Source organism: Hyperolius riggenbachi, chromosome 9 (assembly GCF_040937935.1).
Source record: "Hyperolius riggenbachi isolate aHypRig1 chromosome 9, aHypRig1.pri, whole genome shotgun sequence".
NCBI classification, from domain to species: Eukaryota; Metazoa; Chordata; class Amphibia; order Anura; family Hyperoliidae; genus Hyperolius; species Hyperolius riggenbachi.
Window position 1 is genome coordinate 48994337 of NC_090654.1, and position 22578 is coordinate 49016914.

A 22578-nucleotide genomic window follows, 5' to 3' on the forward strand; every position below is an offset into this window, starting at 1 on the left:
TTGCTCCTAATGTTTTATTTATTATCCGTACTACACATACAATTCATTTATCGTAAAAAAATTTTGCTTCTGTGTCACTTTAATGTGTTGCATTTTAGTGCATTTTTTTTCTCTCCATAGCATAAGGGCCCATTCACACTTGCTGATCGCAAAATGCTAGCGTTTTGCTATGGCGATTTTGCGCAATTAATCGTGAAAAATTACCATTCACACTGGGCGATTTTTTCACGATCGCGTTTAGCGCTTCTATAGCACTGAAACGCAATCGCCGGGAAATCGCCTGAAAATGGTGCACGCCACGCATTTGCGTTTAGCGTTTTTGGGCGATTTCCGGCGATTATCGCAAATCGTCCAAGTAAGAACGGGCCCATAGGGTTTCATAGCAATAGCGCTTTCAAAAGCGCTAGTGTTTGAGCATTTTGACGAAATCGCCGGCAAAACGCTCAAGTGTGAATGGGCCCCTACATTGCGAAAAAGTTTTTCAACCTGGAGTGTGAAAGAGGCCATAGGGAAACATGGACACTTGACTGCACATCAGTTGTCCTTTCAGTTACAACTGACAGCAACTGATGTAGTGTAAAAGGACCCCAAAGTGAAGGAAGATGACAGCCAGTTCAGCAGACATGGATGCCGCATAGTTTTAAATGTTCTTGACAAAGAAAAAGGAATTTGAGGAATGTACATTTTTTGTTGATGTCAGAAGGTGTTGTTGTCACGCTCACCTGTCCACGATCCCGCCTGGGTGTCCATGTCCTCCTGTGAGTGCGCGCCGCTAGCCATGGGTTTATGCTTCTGGTTGGTGGCACGCACTAGGGATGGTCAGAAATACCAATTTCTGATTCCGATGAAATATCCACTTTCCAATAAGTATCTTACCAATTCAGAATTTTCGATTTTTCCCCGAATTTTAATTTTTTTGTTGTAAATAAAGTAAATTACCCTATCAAGCTTCAGATGTCAAAAGCCCCCTAATGACTAGGCCATTTTTTACAGTTCATCACTTCACAACTTTAACGGTTTATTGCTTGGGCATACAACTTAGCGCCAAAATTAACCACTTGAGGGCCGAGGTGTTAAACCCCCCCTAGTGACCAGGCCAATTTTTACTAAATGGGCCTCTGCAGCTTTAAGGCCTCGCCGCAGGGCCGCACAACTCAGCACACAAGTGATTTCACCCCCCTTTTCTCCCCACCAACAGAGCTCTCTGTTGGTGGGGTCTGATCATCACTCCCCCAATGTTTATTTTATTTAATTTTATTTTTTCAAATCTTTTACCCTCCCTCCCTCCCCCAGTCAGCCTATCACAGCGATTGGCTGTCATAGGCTTCAGCCTATCACAGCTGATCGCTCCTGTGTCCCCCAGGGGGACAGCCGTGTCACACTGTTGTCCCCAGTACAGCGCTGCTGTAGATCGCAGCACTGTACATAGTTATTAGACGGCGAACAGTCTCCGAGCGGGAGACTGAAGGTGGAGGTCCATCATCAGAGTGGAGATGTGCTTTCTTTGGCACGCATGCTCTCCTGCAAGCCCCATAAGCAGCCATTCACTCCAATCGGCGTGGAGCGGTCCGCAGGTAGTTAATTTTACCTCCTTTTCTTCTCACAAATAGAAATTTATTTTAAAGTTATTTGATTGCTGCTACTATTTTTATTTATTTTTAATTTTTTTTAATTAATGAATAAAGACCAACATTTTTGCAAAAAAACCCTTTTTTTTTACCCCTCCCCCCGAATAGGCCCTAGATTATGATACATACGCTACACTATACATACATAGACATTTGCCTATGGTAGAGATTAGATTGTGAGCCCCTCCGAAGGACATTTAAGTCACATGACTATACTCTGTACATCGCTAAGATGTCAGCACTATATAAATACTTCCTTAACTAATTACAAAAAAAACAGCCTGCCAGCACTGATCAGTTGCTGGCAGGCTGATCACTGGGGCCTGCTGCGTGAACTGACGGGAGCGAGCTCTCTTGCGAGCATGAGCTCCTGTCAAATCTCGTTTCTTGCGAGATGACGCATATATGCCTCGCGGAGGAACGAGAGACGCTGTCACGCTGCCATTCTGCATTGGGTGGTCGGGAAGCGGTTAATTGTAAAAAGTTGATTATAAAAATAAAAAATGCGGAATATGTTATTTTTTGCATATGTACGCTATTATGCAGGAACCGCATTTTCCAGAAAAAAGTAAATGGTAGGGGGGATGTGGGTGATCATGAAAATGGATCAGGAGGGATTAAACACAGCTGAATAGATCAAATGACAGTGGTGACTGATTAGTCACAGATGAGGGGAATTACACTTGATAAACTCTCTAAATACATACAGGGTGCATTTCTCTGTTTTCCTTTTGTCCTATGCAAGAGATCAGGTCCACTTTAATCTTAATCCGATTCTAGAGCTGCTTTCCTGTGTTGCAAGGGTTTAGAATCACATCATAAAAACCATTATCCCCCTTCACACACAAGTTTATTCCATTTTACAGTGTCTTATAAAGACTTGTGTGTTCCATGAGACGATCCTGGTTTTGTAGGCCCGGTGTGGCTGTTTGGACTGTTCAGAATGAATGGGTGTATAGATCCTTGGTATCTATCCCAACTATCTCATATGATTTCCATTCTTAAATGTTATAAAGGCCGTTCCCAAAGCAGCAAGTTTACTGAACCTTTTCATGGCCCCTTGCAGAGCGAAAATGTGCCACTACATTGTGAGTTTGCATCCCTGGGATATAGTTTGCTGTGTTGTTTGTCTCCAGGGCAGAAAATTGCCCATTTCCAAGGGATTTGTTTATTTTTTTAAAGGGTACTTCCAGCTCTGAGTGGGTTTTGGGTATAAATTAACCATTAACAAAAATAATCACCTGTACCATTCATTTCCTTGATGTTTGACGTATGGTTTCAAATTTCTAGACCCTCATTACTGCTGTTATTTTCTGAAAAGGACTTACAAAAAGAGTTCCTAGACTCCAAGCAATGCGTTACCTTACAGAGAGACCATTGGCATTGACATAAAGTCATATGTGATAAGATTCTGCAGTTAGGCCCGGGAGCACTGTAAAAAGACTACTAAATCTCTTCACAGTTTAAAGTGAATCTGAAGCCAAAACCAAACAAACAAAAAAATAAAACGATACTTACCTAAGGAGAGGGAAGGCTCTAGGTCCTATAGAGCCTTCCTGTTCCTCTCTTCATCCTCTCGTTCCCCTGCAGTGCAGACTCCTGCATTCAAATCTCCCATCCCAAGAGGCTTCAGAAGTCTACGGGATCCAGAGTACTCCCGAAAACAGACGGCGCCATACTGCTCATGCTCAAGAGAGCGCGCTTGCGTGTGCGCAGAATGGAGCGGCCCATCTTCGGAAGACTTCCAAAGTTCACCCGCAGTGGAAGAGAACAGCCTCTGACCGATCGGTTGGAGACTGCTAACAGGGGAGTCAGCGCAGGAACGACGGGACGTGGAGAGGAGTGGGAAGGCTCTATAGGACCCAGAGTCCTCCCCCTCTTTAGGTAAGTACGTTTTTTTTGTGTGGTTTTGGTTTCAAACTCCCTTTAACAGATTTCCACTGTTCTTGAGAAATAAGTAATTGACTTTGGATGAGCTCTGTATATTATATGAATTATAAAAACCATCTAAAGAAAATAAATAGGTAGAATAATCTGAACAACTTTAATGTTCCACAAGCTGTTTTGTCTCTTTATTACAAGCTTTTATAGATTACTTATAGATTATTTAGTCATTTTTATTCAATTAATATATAGATTAATTAGTCAGTGTTTGCACATTGTAACTGTAATGATCTGCTCTGCTGTCTGCACAGGTAGACAGCTTTTTGACCATTTTTTAGGTCTGAGTGCTGCAGGTCCCTGGAAAAGAGACCTGTCTTCACTCTGCAAGTTGCAGAGTTGCTGTTCTGGTGAGGAATTTGCATCCACTTGTCATGCAAATTGCTTAGCTGCTTCCTTTGATGGCTTGCAGTATAAATACCATTTCCTCCCAGAATTCCCTGCTGGTCATGAAGGTTTGTTCCTGCTAACTTGCCTGGAGCCTAAGCCCTCTGCTTATTGTTTGCTAATATTGCTATCTTAGAGTAGTTCCTTGGGGGTGCACTGGCATTCCTTCTAGCATAGTAGGTCGTTATTATCTGTATTGCATTGTTCTGTCTTTTTGTTGCGATTGTTCTGTCACCAGCGGCGGCTGACAGGAAATCGCTCTGTCTGTTTGGATTGCATTCGCCCTAGCGTTAGAGGCGGTGGATCTCTCTGTATTCTGTCTAGGAGTATAGCCAGAGCTGCGGTTGCTACTGGCTACTCCTTCTGTCTGTCTTGTTGTGTGGATCGCACTCGCTCTTGCGGAAGAGTAGTGGATCCTATCTGACCTGTTCCTGTTGTCTGTCTGTAAACGCTTGCTGTTGCCTGAGGTAAGGCAACCAATTAGCAAGCGTTTCTGTTATTTGTTTGTTTGTGTTTTCTGTGTTCTTTTGTTAGTCCGGGTTGGCGCGTTTTGTCTCTGTTGCACTTTTCGTGCGGAGACCGTGCAATTAACGTGTTTTGTCGCTGTTGCGCTTCTTGTGCGGCGACCGCGTTTAGCGAGTGCATTTGTTATTTTCCTTGGCGTTCTGATTGTTATGGTTTGCTGTGTCTTTCTTACTATACCTATGCTCTGTCTTTACTCAGTCTTGTGTCGCTATTAGCAATCGCCATTCTGGCGATTGCTTTCCCACTTGTTCTTCGCTGGTGTGTGTTCACCGTCGTCGGGTGGTGACTAGATTGGTGGACATACATACATTCTGTCTCTGTGCTCACTCTCTCTCACTAGGGGCTATCTTGCCCTGTATTGCTTCCCCTCGTACAATTCCTATCTGCTGGCATCTGTGGCAGTGCAGAGGGTTTATTCCTCTGCACTCCACAGCTCCATCTGCCGGTGGGAATTCCCCTCTACAGGTGCATTGCACCAAAGCTGGGTTCTGTTATGCAGACGCTTGTGGGGGATTTCCGCAGTGTCAGCACGCAGCTTGTGTGCTGACCACGGAGATAATTCCCCATTCGTTACAGTAACATTTTTCCTCACCCAGCCAATACAAAAAGTAGCTGCTCTCCCAGAATGCTCTGTGGCACATATTCCACATAATAAACAGGCTAGGCAAAGTCTCAGTGGGGGCGGGTCTACATACCAATATACAGAAATATATACAGGAAGCGTCTCTTTGATGCTGAAACCAGGATAACGTAAAAGTGGGTATCCTAAATAATTTACTGCATTGTACATCAATGCAGTTAGTTCTTTTTTAACAAAGAAATGTACTCTCATAATTAGGGTGCCTGCTGGCAAGGGCTTATGTAGCAGGAGGGTGAATTGGCCATATCGGGAATTATGAACAAGTTGTGTTTCCAGTCGAGCTCAAAGAAGAAAAATTCACCTAAAACAGGAATCCCCCCCTGTGGAAGGTGTAACCGTGACACTGAAAATATAGGAGGTACAAAAAGACTAGGACTGAACAATATTAGTATGTAAAAAGGGAGGAAGACTAAGTGAATGACTTACCTCCAATGACTGCACACAAGCTTGTATAACCAAAAGTGATTTCAGGCCAGTTATCTTTCTCCTTGAGTCCCAGACCTCAAGAAGTGGCTTCGGCCATCAAAACTCTTTGTCAAATACCACATAAATGAGTTTTCAGGTGGACAAGAGAGTCTATAATGCTCTGCAGGATACACTATGCCACAATCAGGCCACAATAGGAAAAGGAGAAAAGATTTGCAGGCTTTGGCTAAGTGTAAACATTGGTAGTATATTGAAAAATTGGACAGATAAAAACCATCTGCAGGATCAACTAACGCATATCGGGCTTACAATGTGCCCTTAGTCATAGTTGTAATGAACCTGCATAAATTAGTTTTCCTGGCTGTACCAGTTTGTGCAGTGATGTCACTTCCTGACCCCACTGCCAGTCATCAGCACAAAAGGACAAGCTAGCAAAGGGAAAACTGATAGGGAGTGGCAATAAATGGAGCTGGAGATGGGCGGAGCCAGATTCTGCATCCAGGTCATGCAAGTGGTAAAGTCAGGAAGCAATAGCGTCTGCTTTGAAGGGATGAAAAGAATGTGGTATCACGGGGCGTGGCTTGATGCTGCAACGTGATGGCTGCTTAAACCCTAGCTCCTGCACAACGCCCACCTGAAGCGTCTATTCCTGCTTTCCCCAGAGACTATTTTATGGATATGAGGAGCTCCCGCCGCTCACTAAACACTACCGCAGAACATAAGCTGATTCATCAGCAGAAGGGGAAGACCGTACCAGAACTTTTCCGTTCACAAAACTCCCGGGCCCAGATTTCCAAGATGGCGCCGACGAAAGACACACAACCCGCCCAGGCTTCTCCGGACATATCACCGCCAACTACTTCAAAGGTGGGTGACCTAACACGCATAGCTCCCACACTGGCTGATATGTATGCTATGGCAGAGGACATCAAAGCCTCGTTTCACACAGCCATAGCGGAGGTCCGCAATGATGTAGCCGCCATAGAAGTCCGTCTCCACCACCTGGAAGCGGGAGACTCAAACAAGGCCTCCCAACTGCAGTCCCTCCGCCATACCTCAGACGACCATACCAACTGGCTAGCGGAACATACACGTCAAATTGAAGATTTAGATAACCGTGGACGCAGATGCAACATAAGAGTTAAAGGCCTACCGGAGACTGTGGCGTCTGACCGTTTAGATCATGCACTCTCATCTATTTTCAACGAACTGTTAGAGCGCCCCGCAGAAACACAGATCGGATTCGTAAGGGCCCACAGAGCGCTTAGGCCAAGAGGATCGGATAACGACAAGCCAAGAGATGTAATATGCTGCTTGGACTCATTCCCACTTAAAGAGGAAATCATGCGTAAAGCAAGATCCCAAGACGCAATACTCTTCAATGAGACTCCAATCAATCTATATCAAGACCTGTCTGCTATTACTTTGGCTAAACGCAGGGCCTTGAAACCGCTGCTGACGGCGTTGAAAAACAAAGGCTTTATGTACCGCTGGCGCTTTCCGTTTGCACTGACAGTACAACAAGGGGGTAAACTCTTTACTCTCCACAACGCAGATGGCGTAGAGGGTTTCTTTGCTGACTTGGGCATTCCATCAATGATACTACCGGACTGGGACAGTAACCCACCGGTGTGGAACGCCATCCCTAATAGAAACCAGCGATGAAGGAAACAGCCAGAAAACGATGAGGACGAGGATCCCACTCTCCCACTACCTGACCCAATTATGCGGAAAGGATCTCTATCTTCACGAGACACCCGCAACTCATCCGATGAGAATTAAGCATTTATACCTGCCGCTACAGCTATCACAAGGCCCAACTTTCAAAGATCCTTTGAAACTCTAGATCCGCTGGGTTAAGATATGTACACTTGATTCCAATATGATCACTTGGGTAACCGGGACCGTAACTACAGTCGCTCTACACAAAGCCTTGAAACATCCCAGTGCAAGTATTTTGTGATCTGAACAGCTTACCCTGTATACCTGATCTGGCATTCTTCCCTTTATGGTTAACACGTTTATTACTTTTCTCCTATCATTAATCCTCTTCTGGTTTCTGCACTATGTTTGGGCATAAATGAGGGTGCCTTTAGCTGGGCGCCGGTTGATAGAAAAACTATGCTGGTTAACTGTTATTGTAAACATGGAAGGGACCTTATCCCTCTCTCCTCCCTTTAAGGAGATATGTTAGGTTATTTTAGATAGGCGGATTTTGACTGTTATGTTTATTAGGGGGGTGAAATGAGGGGGCATCGCTTTAATGGTTATGATATAACTATGTGTTACCACCTCTGCTTTTATCCTTTCTTCTTCCTAACTCAATTGTTATTAGAACAATATGCATACATATATATGGTGTTATGATTGGTGTGGTAATTCAGGAATGATCCTCCCTCTCCCCCCCCCCCCTCCCCTCATGCTCTCCATCCCCCCCACCCCTCCCCTCTACCCCTCCCCCTTTCCCCCTTCCCCTTCCTCTTCCTCAAGACCCTTCAAAACTATCTGCTTAACAGGCAATTGACCTGAATCATAGATTGTGAAGTAATATTGCTAATATATAAGTTTAAATATCTCCTCCTAGAACTAAACCATACCTAATAACTACTAAGGGGACACTCTCTAGAGAAATGACGGGCTATAATGGGAGATCATATAGTGTATGATACATTATACTCAAATAGTTTCTCCTAATACTATTGGGACATCCTGTTGCACGTTTCTCCATTTTCCCCTCACAGTGTATTTTTATATACTGAACAACAAACCCACATTGTAGGTGAGTACGTCCCTTCACGTCGTACTCACGTGGGTACCTTAATACTGCTCGACACATGTTGAACACAACTTATTACTCACCCCTTCCGTGCCTTCTTCTCTATACTGCTACTAATATTCTCATCTCCTCTCTACTATCTGCCTTGCTTCAACCCACTCCTCACACTGACTACTCCTCTATAGGGAGCACTCCTGGACTGAGTGGGGGGGGGGGTGGGAACGGCCTCCTGGGAATCTTCACTCCTCAGCATGGCCCAACAAACTTACAGAGGTCCACTGAAGTGGAAATTCATGTCTCTAAATGTCAATGGATTTAACATTCCAGATAAACGATCAGCTGTTTTCAATCTTCTTCATAAAGAGAAGGTTCATATTGCTTTCTTACAGGAAACACATTCGAGGACACAACACATTCCTAAAAGATTTGATGGGAGGTATCCCCTGGCCTTCCACTCAACCATACCGAGCTCCAAAACTAAGGGGGTATCTATCTTTATTCACAGGGATATTCCCTTTGAGATGGAGGACATAGAGAGAGACAAAGAGGGTCGCTTCCTCTTTATTAAAGGAAAGATTGGTACATTTAGTGTCACTTTAGCAACGCTGTACGCCCCTAACAGCAAACAGCTATCTTTTGTCTCCTCTGTGGTCTCCAAGCTATTAGGGTTCTATCAAGGAATTTTGATACTTGGGGGAGATCTCAATCTCCCACTGCAGCCTCTTTTAGACTCTTTTAGGAACCAATGGCTCCTCTGTCCTCTCTTATAGAGTTCTCGGGAATATTAGGAAACAACTACAACAATTGACACTCACTGATCCATGGAGGTTAGCTCACCCAGCAGAAAAAGATTACACTTTTTTCTCCCTATCCACAACAAATACACCCGCATCGACTACATTTTTGTGTCACAAAGAGACCTGTCCTTAGTATATGACACAAAGATTGGAAATAAAACAATCTCAGATCATTCTCCAGTTTTCCTAACAATACAACTGCCTGAGATCTCTATGAAAACGTGGAACTGGAGACTTAACCCAAACCTACTGAATGACAAAGGTAGAACACAAGAAATCTCGAATACCCTGTCCTCATATTTTGACTTAAACACCACTCCAGAAGTGTCTGGATTAACAACCTGGGAAGCACATAAGGCGGTGGTAAGAGGCAGTTTTATTAGGCAGGGCGCTAAACTTAAAAAAGAGGAAGGTATCCTAACTCTATCAGCAGAGATTGCACGTTTAGAGGCCCTACATAAGCAACATTAGCAAGCCAGACGTTAGAGGAACTGAACTTAGCCAGACAAAAACTAAACAACCTTGTCTTTGTAGATGCTAAAAGGAAAATTCTAGCTGGGAAAATAATATTTTATGAAATAGGGAATAAAAGTGGGAAATATCTAGCAAAAACTCTTAGGAAACATATGATGCACTCACAGATCCCCCATAGCTGGCAAAATCTGAAGAAATAACAGAGGAATTCAGAAAGTACTACCAAGCTCTATATAATATCCCAGTAAATAAATCCAACAATCACCCTTCCTCGGATAGAGGGGAAGAAATCACTAACTTCTTACATAAATACGGGAAACCACTAAACTTATCTCAAACAGACAAAGAAGACCTTGAGTCTCCTCTGACAACAGACGAATTTCTCTTAGCTGTTAAAGATCTGAAGCCAGGCAAGGCGCCAGGACCTGACGGCCTAACCTCCCAATACTACAAGACCTTTAAAAACACACTGGCCCTACCATTCATCTCGGCATTTAACAAAATCACGGCCTCCACCATCCCTTCTCCACAATTCCTGGAGGCCCACATATCGGTTATCCCCAAGCCAGGGAAGGATGCCCAGTTTTGCTCAAGCTATAGACCGATTTCTTTGTTAAATTTAGACGCAAAATTGTTAGCAAAAATTTTAGCTAACAGAATTCTCTCATTCATTCCTGCTCACATAGGAATGGACCAGGCAGGTTTTGTGCCCGGTAGGGAAGCTAAAGATAACGTAATGAGAACAGTGGGAATAATAGCTCATGTTAAAAGACGAGGCATCAAGGCGTTCATTCTGTCTACGGATGCGGAGAAGGCATTCGACAGGGTGGCTTGGGATTATATGCGAGCCACCCTGTCGAATTTAGGCCTTGGTGCATCCATGAAACAATGGATAGAATTGCTCTATACAAACCCATCGGCACGAGTAAAGGCTAATAGTCTTTTATCAAACACAGTAACCATAGGAAATGGGACAAGACAGGGTTGTCCCCTTTCCCCATTAATTTATATTCTCACCCTTGAACCCTTTCTTAACGCTGTTAGAGAAGATACATCCATTAAGGGTATACAAATTGGGCCCTCCACTCATGTTGTCGCTGCCTTTGCTGACGATCTACTATTCTATCTCCAAGATCCAGCGACCTCATTGCCTGCCCTCATCAAGAAATTCAAGGAATTTGGATATATCTCAAACTTTAAAATTAATTTTAGCAAATACAAGGCACTCAATGTGTCACTTGATGAGCCTACAATTAAAAAATGCAAGTCTTCTTTTGCTTTTATATGGGCCACAGAGTCTCTTAGATACCTGGTTATTGATATACCCCACGATCTGAAAGACCTTTACCTTTTGAATTTTGTGAGAATAGGCGATGAGCTCAAGACAGACCTATTGAGATGGGGCCAGCAAAAAAAAATATCTCCTGGTTTGGCCGTCTGGCTTCAGTAAAAATGAACTTGTTGCCTCGCTTCTTGTACATCAGCCAGTGTCTACCTATCTCACTGCCTCCAGCCTTTCTTAGAGATCTGCAGAAACACATTAATACATTTATATGGGGACAAAAACCACCAAGAATAAAGCGTCAAATCCTGATGCGCACAAAAGAAGATGGGGGAATGGCACTGCCAGATTTACACAAGTATCATTTATCTGCACAACTCTGTCGTGTGGTGGAATGGGCCAACTATGATAAGCCTAAATCCTGGGTCCAGGTGGAACAGGAATCAACAGGAATAAGATCATTCAATCTGGGATGGATAGAATGTCCTGGACATGATATTCGTCAATGGAACAACCCTCTAATTACAGCTTCCATTAAAGCACTACACAAGAACTTGGTCTCGCTGGACTTGGCATCCTTCCCTGGCAGATTAACTCCCTTATGTAAGAACCCCGCTTTTCCCCCAGCAGCTGACATTCCTTTCTTACAGAACTGGCCCTCTAACCAGGGTCCCAGAGTGCATGACTTTATTACGCATGGCTCAGTCAAATCATTTACAGATATGTCCGCACTTCGGGACGACCTAAAACTAACGCAATGGCAATACTTTCAAATCAGGCATTATCTAAACTCATTAAAAAGTAAATTTGACTGGTCTAAAAATTTACCGACATTTGAGCACCTTGTATTGGCCCAAAATAAACCGGACCATTTAATTTCACGGTTATACCAAATACTCTTGGGCAATGGGGGTTCAGACAAGTTAAAATTTCAGGAAAAATGGGAATAGGATCTCGGGAAAACATTTGATAATGACCAGTGGCAAAAGATCTTCACGCTGAGTCATAAAGGATCAGTGAGTGTCAATACACAAGAATTAGGCTACAAAATTATCACTAGATTGTATAAAACCCCCTCAATGCTACATAGGATCTTCCCATCTGTATCTAATCTTTGTTGGAGATGTGGCCTACACGAGGTACACTACTTCACATATTTTGGTCATGCCCGCTGATTGAACGCTTTTGGAGACAGATCCATTTTTGGATGGAAAAGAACTTAGGAGATAAAATTGTTTTTGCACCAGAGACCTTTCTTCTCCATGACACCTTTGAACCTCTGAAAAGTTATAAAAAATCTCCTACAATACACATGATAAATGCAGCAAGAGCTTTGATTCCCGTGTGTTGGAAGTCCACCACACCTCCCTCAATCAAAACCTGGATCAAGCGCATGGATTCAGTGGAATCCCTTGAGAGATTAATTCTCCTATCTCAAGATAGGAATGATCAATATTTGATCACCTGGTCGGTTTGGGTGAAATTCCAGTATTCACAGGACTGCAAGGCACTTCTGGAAGCTTAGGTTTAAAGACAAGTACCAAACCCTCTCTACTCCTTTCTCTATTCTATTTCACCTTTTCTCCTTTCATCTATCTACTCTTGGCACGGAAGGATGAGCAAGCATCCTGGAAGATGTCACACGAGCAGGTTTAGAATTTTTGATATAAATCTGCAAATATAAGTCACTACTGGAATTTAGATGTTATATTGACTCATGCTTGACTCTGTGTGATTGATAACTGTACGTGCAATACTTTATAAGATTGCTACTGTAGTGTTATGCTGATTATGCATTTGTTTAATATGTGTATTTCATACTTGTTCAATAAAATCTTTTATTGTGAAAAAAAAAAAAAGAATGTGGTATCTATGCTGGGAGCGTGACTCACAAGCAGAAGCAGTGATAGCTGTGACTGGCAGGAGCAGGGAGCCAATAGAAACAGCCCCTGTCTTCTGCAAGTCTGGATAATTGAATCTGATAGAACCCGCAGCCTTCTCTGGCGGGACAAGCTTTTGAACCCTCCAGGCAGCAGCAGACCGAGATCGGAACAAAACAGGCATCCCTTGAATACCGTAGGCTGTGTGTCTGTTTAACCTCTTGGGTACCTGTTTCAAAATATGCAGGAGCTAGTGGGGGAAATAACCTAAGCATGGCATGTGTAAAGTTTCTTGGAAGTTAATCTAAGCTGTGGCGACTGAATAGAATGTTAAGAAAGACTAATAGACAGATTCAGAGCCAGCAGAGGCAGTATAACAAAACATGTACATCTATAGGGATGTCTTGATGCCTCTTACTGCCCTCAGTGCACGGAACAGCTTGTAACAACACAGAGACACTCCACTCTCTTCTGCTGTTTTGTCAATGGGCTTCGTAAATTTACCGCACTTCTATCGCACCTGTGAAAATGTTTATGAATTAGCACACAAAAGTCTAAAATACTGAATGCGGTATTTTCCCAACCAGATATTTTTTTGCACAGCCTTTTATGAATTGATCCCTTAGTGTTTTGCTAGCATTTCATATGGCAATTTTAGAGCAATTTTCAGGGAGTTTTCAAGTGATTTTATTTTAGTACTTGTGTGTTTGCAGAGTGATTTGCGATCACGTAAAGTTATTGTAACATTCTGTGGAGATGCAGCTGCGGGCAGTCAGGATGCCCCCCGCAGCTGCTTCGGTTCCCCTGTCGGGCATTTCGCCTGTCCCCCCCGGCATCTAGCACGCCGAGGGGATTGTCAGTGGCTCATAGAGTGGCTTTGTGGCGCGCGCACGAGCACAGAGAGGACCTTTATGCGGGGAGGAGGCGCGTCAGCTGACCTGCCGGTCGGCTGACGTCAGAGAAGACTCTCGGCAGCTCGGATTGGCTGATGGGCGTGGGCGTGGCCGAGGGGTCTCCTCCGCTTCTTAAGCCTCCGGGAATCACTTTCAAACTGTCTGCTGTTGCGAATGCTTCGTGTGAGCACTCAGACCTTAGATAGTTCCAGTGTGCTTTGATCTGGGAGGAAACCAGGGATTTCACACAAGACTAGGAATTGTTATTACTACTGTTATTATTGCTTGATTATCTGTGTATGACTCTGGCTCTCTTCTGACTAGTCTTACGCTATCTGATTCTGTACCTTTGCCCATCTGATCCTGTCTGAAATACCTCTATCCTTCTGCCTGCCAATTTTGTACTGTATCCTCCTGTCTGTTGCCAAACCGATCTGTCTGACCACTCCACTCACCAGTGAGCCCTTGTCACTGGTGAGGTTCCTTACTGGATAGTACCCACCAGCTCCTCTGGTGAGGGTCTGCCAAACTAATCAGTATTACTGTTGCAAGCACTGTACACTTGCTATTACCTTGTTAGCTATACTTGCATTATTGGTGATTCTGCAGATCACCATATAATCAGGTATAGTGTCTGATTTATTGGTGATACTGCAGATCACACAATAACCAGACTTCTGTTTGCTACACCGATCATTACAGTTATATTGATATTTTTTTCTGGTTCGGGTAGTAAAATTGCTGCAAAATCGCTTTTGTATAGCGATTGAAAAGCGATTTTGCAGCATTACTATCTTTTTTATTGGAACACAAATGCTCCAAAAATCCTGCAGGGACCCGCAATTGCGATTTGCATAACCACAATTGCTCCTGTGGGTTTGCCTCCATTGACTTTCATTGGCATAGCAGTTTTGGAATTGCCAGTTATCGCCAGCGATCCCAAAACGCTGCTAAAATCACTCTAGTGGGCCATAGCTCTAAGGAAGGGAAGCAGGAATTTTGGGCGCCCGCAGCTAATGGACAGTTTGGCACCACCATAGGAGCTAATGCAAGTATCAGCTATTGGGGGCTGAAAGCAGAAATTAGAACGTTATAGTTTTTGAAATTGGGCTTGATTCATTAAGCTGTGCTGCCAAAGCAGTGCAGGAGCGATGTGAGGGAGTGCTCGTTAAAAAGAAGGGACGGCCGCTATGCAAACCTTACATAGCAGCGCGTGTTGCTATGTAGGAGCGTGACTTCTGTAGTACGCGCGTTGCTTACATAGCAACACGCATACATTTAAATGCGGGTGGTCCTGTGAAGTATCGCGACTGCGATACTTGACTAGCAGCCGCTACTTTGTTAACTAACACAGTTACTATAAACAGTATACATATTGTTTTCGTTTTGATAAAATTGGAACATTATAGTTTTAGAAATGTAAAGTTATTGCCATTTTTGGTCAATTTGAAACTCTTATCTCGTACACAGCCGCAGAAGAGAAGTTGCGTCACATGCTAATTCAGCCTTGATTGGCTGAAGTCTCCGTCCCTCTCGTTTTCCCCTCCCACACCTCTGTGAATGGCCACTTAACGCCTGCCACTGCCAGCTGCTAGGATGCAGGAATGGGGGCCAGAAGCTGTCCCCTGTCACTGTCCTCTGCCCCCCTCCTGTAGTGTGCCATGTCTGCACTTTCACCGCATCTGTCTCCCCCTGCATGTCCCCTCGGCATCCCCTCTCCTCCCCACACTATTACAGAGCAGAGTGGGGAGGGGTAAAATCAGCGCACACAGACTCACCTACTAATGGTTCCAGGTGCTGGAGTTCCCATCTATACTCTCTGCACTACCGCCGGTGGTAGTGCAGAGATTGTAGACGGGAACTCCAGCGCTTGGAACTATTAGTAGGTGAGTCTGTCTGCACTGCTTTTATCCCTCCCCACTCTGCTCTGTAGTCTGTAATAGTGCAGAGAGGAGAGGGGATGCCAGGGGGGAATGCTTTAGCCTATGGGACCCAAGATGGCCCCTACCAGGAACAGAATTCTCTGGATTTCACTAATGTTTTTAATTCTGAACGAAAATGTGGACAGTGTAATACATCTGTTATGTAAGTAGAGCAAGTAATTGTCTACTTTTTTCATGGCTTTGGCCTCAATTCACTAAGATCATGCTGGAGATAATAAGGCAAGAGAAAACTTGCCTCCACACAGTAAGAGAGTTATCTTATCTCTTCATTCCTTAAGTTACCTCCTCTGTAGTTAAGTTACCTCCTCTGTAGTTAAGTTACCTCCTCTGTAGTTATTTTCGCACGCAGTTAATGAACAGCCTGTCTTTAACTCTGGAGTTATTTTAAGGATTAAAGAGTTAACTTAAAGACAGAAGAGTTAACTTTAGGTTTGCCTGAGGTAAAATGTTTCCTGAATACTACATGCCTTATTACCATGGTAACAACTCTAGAAACGTTATTAAAGACAGGAGATACGCTTAGTGAATTGAGGCCATTGTATGGCTAATAGTTGCTCTTTAACAAATGTTTCTTTCTTGAATCACGTGGGTTTATGATTAGCAGTCAGGAAGGGGTATTTTAAGGTTAGGCCTCAAGAAGATTGGGTTTTAGGGTTGGGTGTCAGGAAGGGGAGGAGGGTTCTGTGTGAGAGTAGGGTTAGGTTTAGTTGCAGTAAAATTTTGTGTAAATATTTTGTCGTTTTCATTTGCTGCCCAATTCACGACAGTATTTATTGTTTAGACTTATGTCAGCTTCACCCAGTGCCCATTTTTCCTCGCACCCCTATTTCATGCACTCCTAAGGAAAATCGGGTAATTGACTGCACTGGCTATGGCTTCAATTCATCAAGCATTAGCGCATTCGGTAATGCTGAAAACAGCTGACTTAACGAAGCACTTTAGAAAATGTTAATTCATCAAAGCTGTTACCGAATGAGAAGCTGAAATGACAGAGCAATGAGATAAATTACCGACATGTGCTCAACAAATGTTAATTCATCAAGGTTCCCACATTCGCTAGCACATTCGGTGTTTATCTCAAGCTCTCCCCTGTCGTTACAGGCTTCGAAAGCCTTCTGTGTGAATGTTTTCATGATTAGCAGGAGCAGGCAGCCAATAGAAACAGCCCCTGTTCTCCTGCAAGTGCAGCTGATAGGTCACACAGGCTTCTCCACACAAGCTTCCAGACCCCCCATGCAGTGAGCAGAGAGAACGGGTCAAAATATATCCCCAGATTCCCTTCGGTGGTGTAACCCTTTCAGGCCCTGTTTGATAATGCAAAGATGCTGGTGGTGAAATCACCAAGCATGGCATTTGTAATGTCTCCAGGAAGTTCATCTACGTTGTGGCAAATAAATAAAATGTTAAGAAAGACTGATCGACAGATTCAGAGCAGCAGAGGCAGTATAAATAACAGTAACTATAACACCTTTACATCTAAAGGGATGTCTGGATGCCTTCTATTGTTATCAGCTTGTAACAACACAGGGACATTCCAAGCTGCTCTGCACCACTCTGCTGTTATCGGACAGCCTTTGATGAATTGAAGCCTAGTAGTTCGGTAACTTAACGAACCACTACCACACATGGGAAAATATTGATGAATTAGCACAGTGAAGTGTAAAATACCGAATGCGGTATTTTAAGGACTGGGGTTTTGTTATCGAACACCCTTTGATGAATTGAAGCCTATATGTACAATGTTTGTTTTCATTAATGTATTGTCATTACAATGTCCCAGTTGCGGTTAACATGATCACATAATTTCTTCAAGGATCTCTTGCCTAAGGGGTCCTCTAGTAAATCAGACTTGGACTCTGAAACAAATGAGGACGTTTGTACATGAAAATAATCTTCCTGCAGGCTGTAGAAGGTGGAGGCGGTGCTGACGGAGTGGGCGATAGCATTTCCTAGAAGAGTCACCGGTCTTCCCCTCCCCAGCTGCGTCTGTATGACAGCTCTGACGAGTGACAAACACTGTGCTTAATGATGATTGGCTGTCAGGTGATGGAAGAACCGTAACCAGACATAATTTAAACACCCTTTGTAAATCTTAAACCCAACCTCTGACCTCACTTCAAGTTTAGCAGCAGTTTTATTGACATTGTTACAACCATCTTGTTAGTGTTTCTTAAAAAGATGTAAATTCCATCAAATTTAAAAGGAAAGTTTAAAGTGTACCCAGAGACCAATAAAAAAAAAAAGTTTGCTTCTTTAAAGAGACACTGAAGCGAAAAAAAATATATGATATAATGAATTGGTTGTGTACTATGAATAATTACTAGAAGATTAGCAGCAAAGAAAATATTCTCATATTTTTATTTTCAGGTATATAGTGTTTTTTTCTTACATTGCATCATTCTATAATATGTGCAGATTACACAACATTCAGCATTCAAAATGATTCTTTCAGATCAGTCTGTGAACTAATGACCTCTCCTCTGGCAGAGCAAAATAAAACACTTGAGATAATAAAAGTCAGAAGACAGCCCTCTCCACGACTTTGAAAGTCATACAGCTTAATGGCTTTTTTGCATAGAGATAACAACTGGAGTTTTTGAACTCTTCCTGTACTGGAAACAACTAGACTGATGTATCTGATCTTAAAGGGAAGATCCGCGCATCTAAAAAAAAATAAACTGCACTCACCTGGGGCTTCTTCCAGCTCCTGGCAGTCGATCGGTGCCCTCGGAGCAGCTCCTCTCCCTCCGGGCGCTTAGCGGTGAAGAAACCGACCTCGCCAGGTCGGCTTCCGTGCACTCCACGGCGGGGGGTCACGTGGTGTAGAGACGTCATCGGGTCTCTACTGCGCAGGTGCAGAACTACTGCGCCTGCGCAGTAGAGACCAGATGACGTCATGTACATCACGTGACCCGCGCCATGGAACGCACATGACGCCGACCCGGAAGCCGACCTGGCGAGGTCGGCTTCTTCAGCGCTGGACGCCCGGAGGGAGAGGAGCTGCACCGAGGGCACCGATCGACTGCCAGGAGCTGGAAGAAGCCCCAGGTGAGTGCAGTTTGTTTTTTTTAGATGCACGGATTTTGCCTTTAATGTTTTATTTCTTAGCTGTACTACACATACAAATCATAATATCATAATTTTTTTTTCGCTTCAGTGTCTCTTTAAGCCCTATGTGCACGGATCACTCCAACGCCACCGTCCTCCGCTGCCTGCAGCTCCGGTATCAGGTCCCGTTACTTCTGCGACTTCTCTTGCGCAGATTGGCCGTCACTGGAAAAATTAACGGGACCTGATACCGGAGCTGTGGGCGGCGGAAGATGGTGGCGTGGGAGTAATCCAGGCGCATGGAACTGGAGGAAACCCCAGGTATGTATAAACTTTTTATTAATTGGTCTCTGGTTTCCTCTAAGCCCAGAACTCTTTGAATTTATTACACAGTCACTATATACCATGTTATAGTTTGGTAGGCAGAGCATTCACATGCGTAATTGTCTTCAGCTGAAAATCTTGTTTTTTGTCGCACCCCTTCAATCAGTCATGAATGCAGCAGCTAGACTTATCCATCTTTCCCACCGCTCTGCTTTCACTTCTCCCCTCTGCGAAGCCCTACACTGGCTCCCTATCAGCTTCAGGATCAGTTTTAAGGTTATGTGCCTTACCTTCAAATCTGTGCACAAGACCTGCCCAACCTACTTTTCTGAGCTCATCTACAGATATATACCTGCCCGCCCCGTCCAGTCCTCCAATGATCTCCGCCTGACCTCCCCACTCATTTCTCATTCCCATGCACGCTTACAAGACTTCTCAAGAGCTGTCCCCACAATATGGAACTCCCTTCCACTCCCCCTCAGACTCGCTCCTTCCTTCAACACCTTCAAGCAAGCCCTCGAAACACATTTCTTTAAAGTGGCCTACCCCACATCTACCACACTCTAACTCTTTCAGTCAACCACCTTTTCCACAGTCCTACCTTATGTCCCCCTCCCACCCTTTATATTGTTAGGCCCGGTTCACTTTAGCGTTCGCTATCCGGATTTTCCGGATCTGATCCGGACCGCATACTGTACAAACGGAACGTACGTTCCGCATAGCAATGTAAAGGCTATGCGGACGTTCACACGTGTCCGTTCCGTACAGTACGGAGCCGGATCGGATCCGGACTCTTTTCCAACATGCGCTATTTTTTTGGGTCCGTCTCTCCGGCCCACGCGCCCGGACCGGAGCCGGACCTGAGCCTGACAGCACCATCAGGAACACAGAAACCAATGGGGAACGGAAGGCACAGAACACACTGCCTACAAAAACCTGACGTTCTACCCCACTTCCTATGCGTATTCAAGCGGCCATTTCGGATGGGGACACATGGGCCAAGCATGTCTGGAGTGGAGCAGCAGTGACACACGTGCTGGAGCTGTTTGGCAGAATGTCGGAGGTGGAGGTGAGGCCTACAGCGGAGCACCTGATTCTACAGGTGCACCAGGTGCATCTTCTGCTGACCCCAACATTTTTTTTTTTAAATTTCGCTATTTTTTGCCCACGGATCCGGGTGGCAGCCTGATGCATGCCTGATACAAAAGGACCGGATCCGGATCGGAACCGTACGGTTCTGATCAGGATCAGGTCAGGATCCGATCAGGATTGCCAAAACGCAAGTGTGAACGGGGCCTAAGCCTTTGGCAGGGCCTCCCCCCTCCCTTAGTGTGTCCTTCTTAATTTTACTACCCCAGCAATGACACCCTTCTCATGGACTAACGCGGACTTGTTTTGCCGGGTCTCTGTAAAATGCATTTTATACCCTGATTGCTTGTGATATGTTGTATAACCATTTGCTACCTCTCTGTCTGTCACCCCTTGTTGCAATGTATGTATCTCTATTTATTGTCCAGCGCTGCGTAATATGTTGGCGCTTTATAAATACAATAAATAATAATAATAATAATAATAATAATTTTTGTTGAGCTGGAGCAGCCCAGCTGATGGAGTTAAATGCAGACTCTATGTGTGAGGATGCTTTTTATTGGCTCTGGATCATCAAAATATTTATGCAATAAATTGCAGTTGAGCAGCATATACTGGTGTTTGTTTTTTTCACAGAATTCTTGGCTACCAGTTAACCTGCAGTTAACACATAGAACTACAAGAATTACAAACTTTTTTTGTTTACAATCTAACGCTATCATCAGTTTACGTGATTATCAGAACGCATGACCTCACCCTAAGCGGTTTTTGGGAGGGGCAACTTTCCCTGCTTGATTTCAGTATCATGTTGTTCAGACTGCAAGGGGATTAGGGGAAGGGCCCAGACTGAACTCTCGGAATATACTGCAGAATACAGCAACTAGGGATGATCACAGATATGCAAATTCTTCAGAGTTGAAGCAAATGTATGCACATTTTATGCACATGTATGCACCTTGAAAATGGACCAATCAATTTAAACCCAGGTTTGCATACAAATTTGTATAATTTTGGAAGAATTTGCATGTCATGATCATCCCTAACAGCAACTGAAGTCTGTGTTGCAGGAAGTAGTGTGTGAAGAAGGTTCCTGTTTGACTTGACATAAGAATGATAGAGCTTACACAAATAAAAGCAAATACTTATTTCCATTAAAGTCAATGGGAATTGGTTAAAAAAAAAGCCAGATACTTACCTAAGGAGAGGGAAGGCTCTTGGTCCTATAGAACCTTCTCTCTCCTCTCCCGGTCCCCTCCTTGCAGTGGCAGCTCCTCCATTTGAATCCCCCGTCGTGAGGGACTTCTGAAGTCTTTGCGAACCAAAGTGGCTCCATACTGCGCTCGCGCGTGCACAGTATGTAGCGGCCCATCTTCGTTAGCTCTCGGGCTCCTGAAAACTTCCGAAGCATCCCTTTGGTGGAGGATTAGAGCAGTATTTGACGTAATTGGTCGAATACTGCTACAGGGCAGCCAGCGCTGGAACAGGGACCGTGAGAGGAGAAGGAAGGCTCTATAGCAGGGCTTATCAACCTCTTCACTAATTGTACCACTTTTATCTCCTGAAAATTTTCAAGTACCACCAGTGTGGTATTACGCAATAGAGCAGACCCAATCAGGCTCAGCTGTTTTTCCCTGAGTGGCAAGCCGCTACTGCACATGGACACACATTGACAAGCCCCGACAAGGAGAATTTCTAGCACTTTTTTCTTACAGGTACACTTTAAACAAGGGGGCATATGGGAGGGGAAAAGGAGGAAGGAGAAAGATTGATAGCCTACAGATAATACAGCCAATAAAGGTAGCCTTTTTAGTTCCTCCCTCTGCCCCCCCTCCTTTTCAATATAGGTATCTCCCCCCCACCACCACCACCACAGAGCTTAGCAGTGACTCAATACAGAGTTTGACTCCCCCTCGTTTGCTCCTTGCTGCGCTGCCATGCGGATTAGTTCGGACCAGCAGCAGCCCTGCCTCAGTAAAGAGACAGCCAGGCAAACGGTGCACAGTGACGGCGCGTATACTTCGAATACAGGAATTGAGCAGTGCTGTTGCTTCCTTTATTTGAAGTATACACGTCGTCACTGTGAGGTGCAAGTGAAGGGGGCCTGAACATTGTGGAACTAGATTGGAATCAGGACAAACTGCAAGCGTGCAATTAAGAGGCACGGAAACCAGGTGCGTACCACCTGGCCAACAGCAAAGTACCACTGGTGGTACGCGTCCCGCAGGTTGAAAAGCCCTGCTCTATAGGACCCAGAGCCTTCTCTCTCCATAGGTAAGTATCTGTTTGTTTTTCTAAAACCTATTCCCATTGATTTTATTTTGACTTAAGTATTCCTTTAAGGAGAAAAATAATTTCAGACGTTCTACTTGAAAGAAGTGTGTAACATTTTTAGTTTTTATAGCTGTTGTTGGTCAGAGATACTGACTGATGTCATTTCTTCCCTTCTCCTGTTACAGCACGATGCGAAAATATATACGACTCAGACATAGTATTTGTTATCGATGGGTCGTCCAGTATCGGGAGGG

The 22578-nt window shown here is 44.2% G+C and overlaps 1 protein-coding gene across 1 annotated transcript in view; it reads left to right on the top strand.

The window, feature by feature from the left end:
* COL7A1 (collagen type VII alpha 1 chain) overlaps positions 1–22578 on the top strand; it is a 331680-nt gene that overhangs the window by 57576 nt on the left and 251526 nt on the right. Inside the window, exon 3 of the mRNA XM_068254821.1 lies at positions 22510–22578. This exon is cut by the window's right edge and continues 112 nt beyond it. Coding sequence (XP_068110922.1) covers positions 22510–22578 — 69 coding nt within the window. The remainder of the gene's footprint in view (positions 1–22509) is intronic.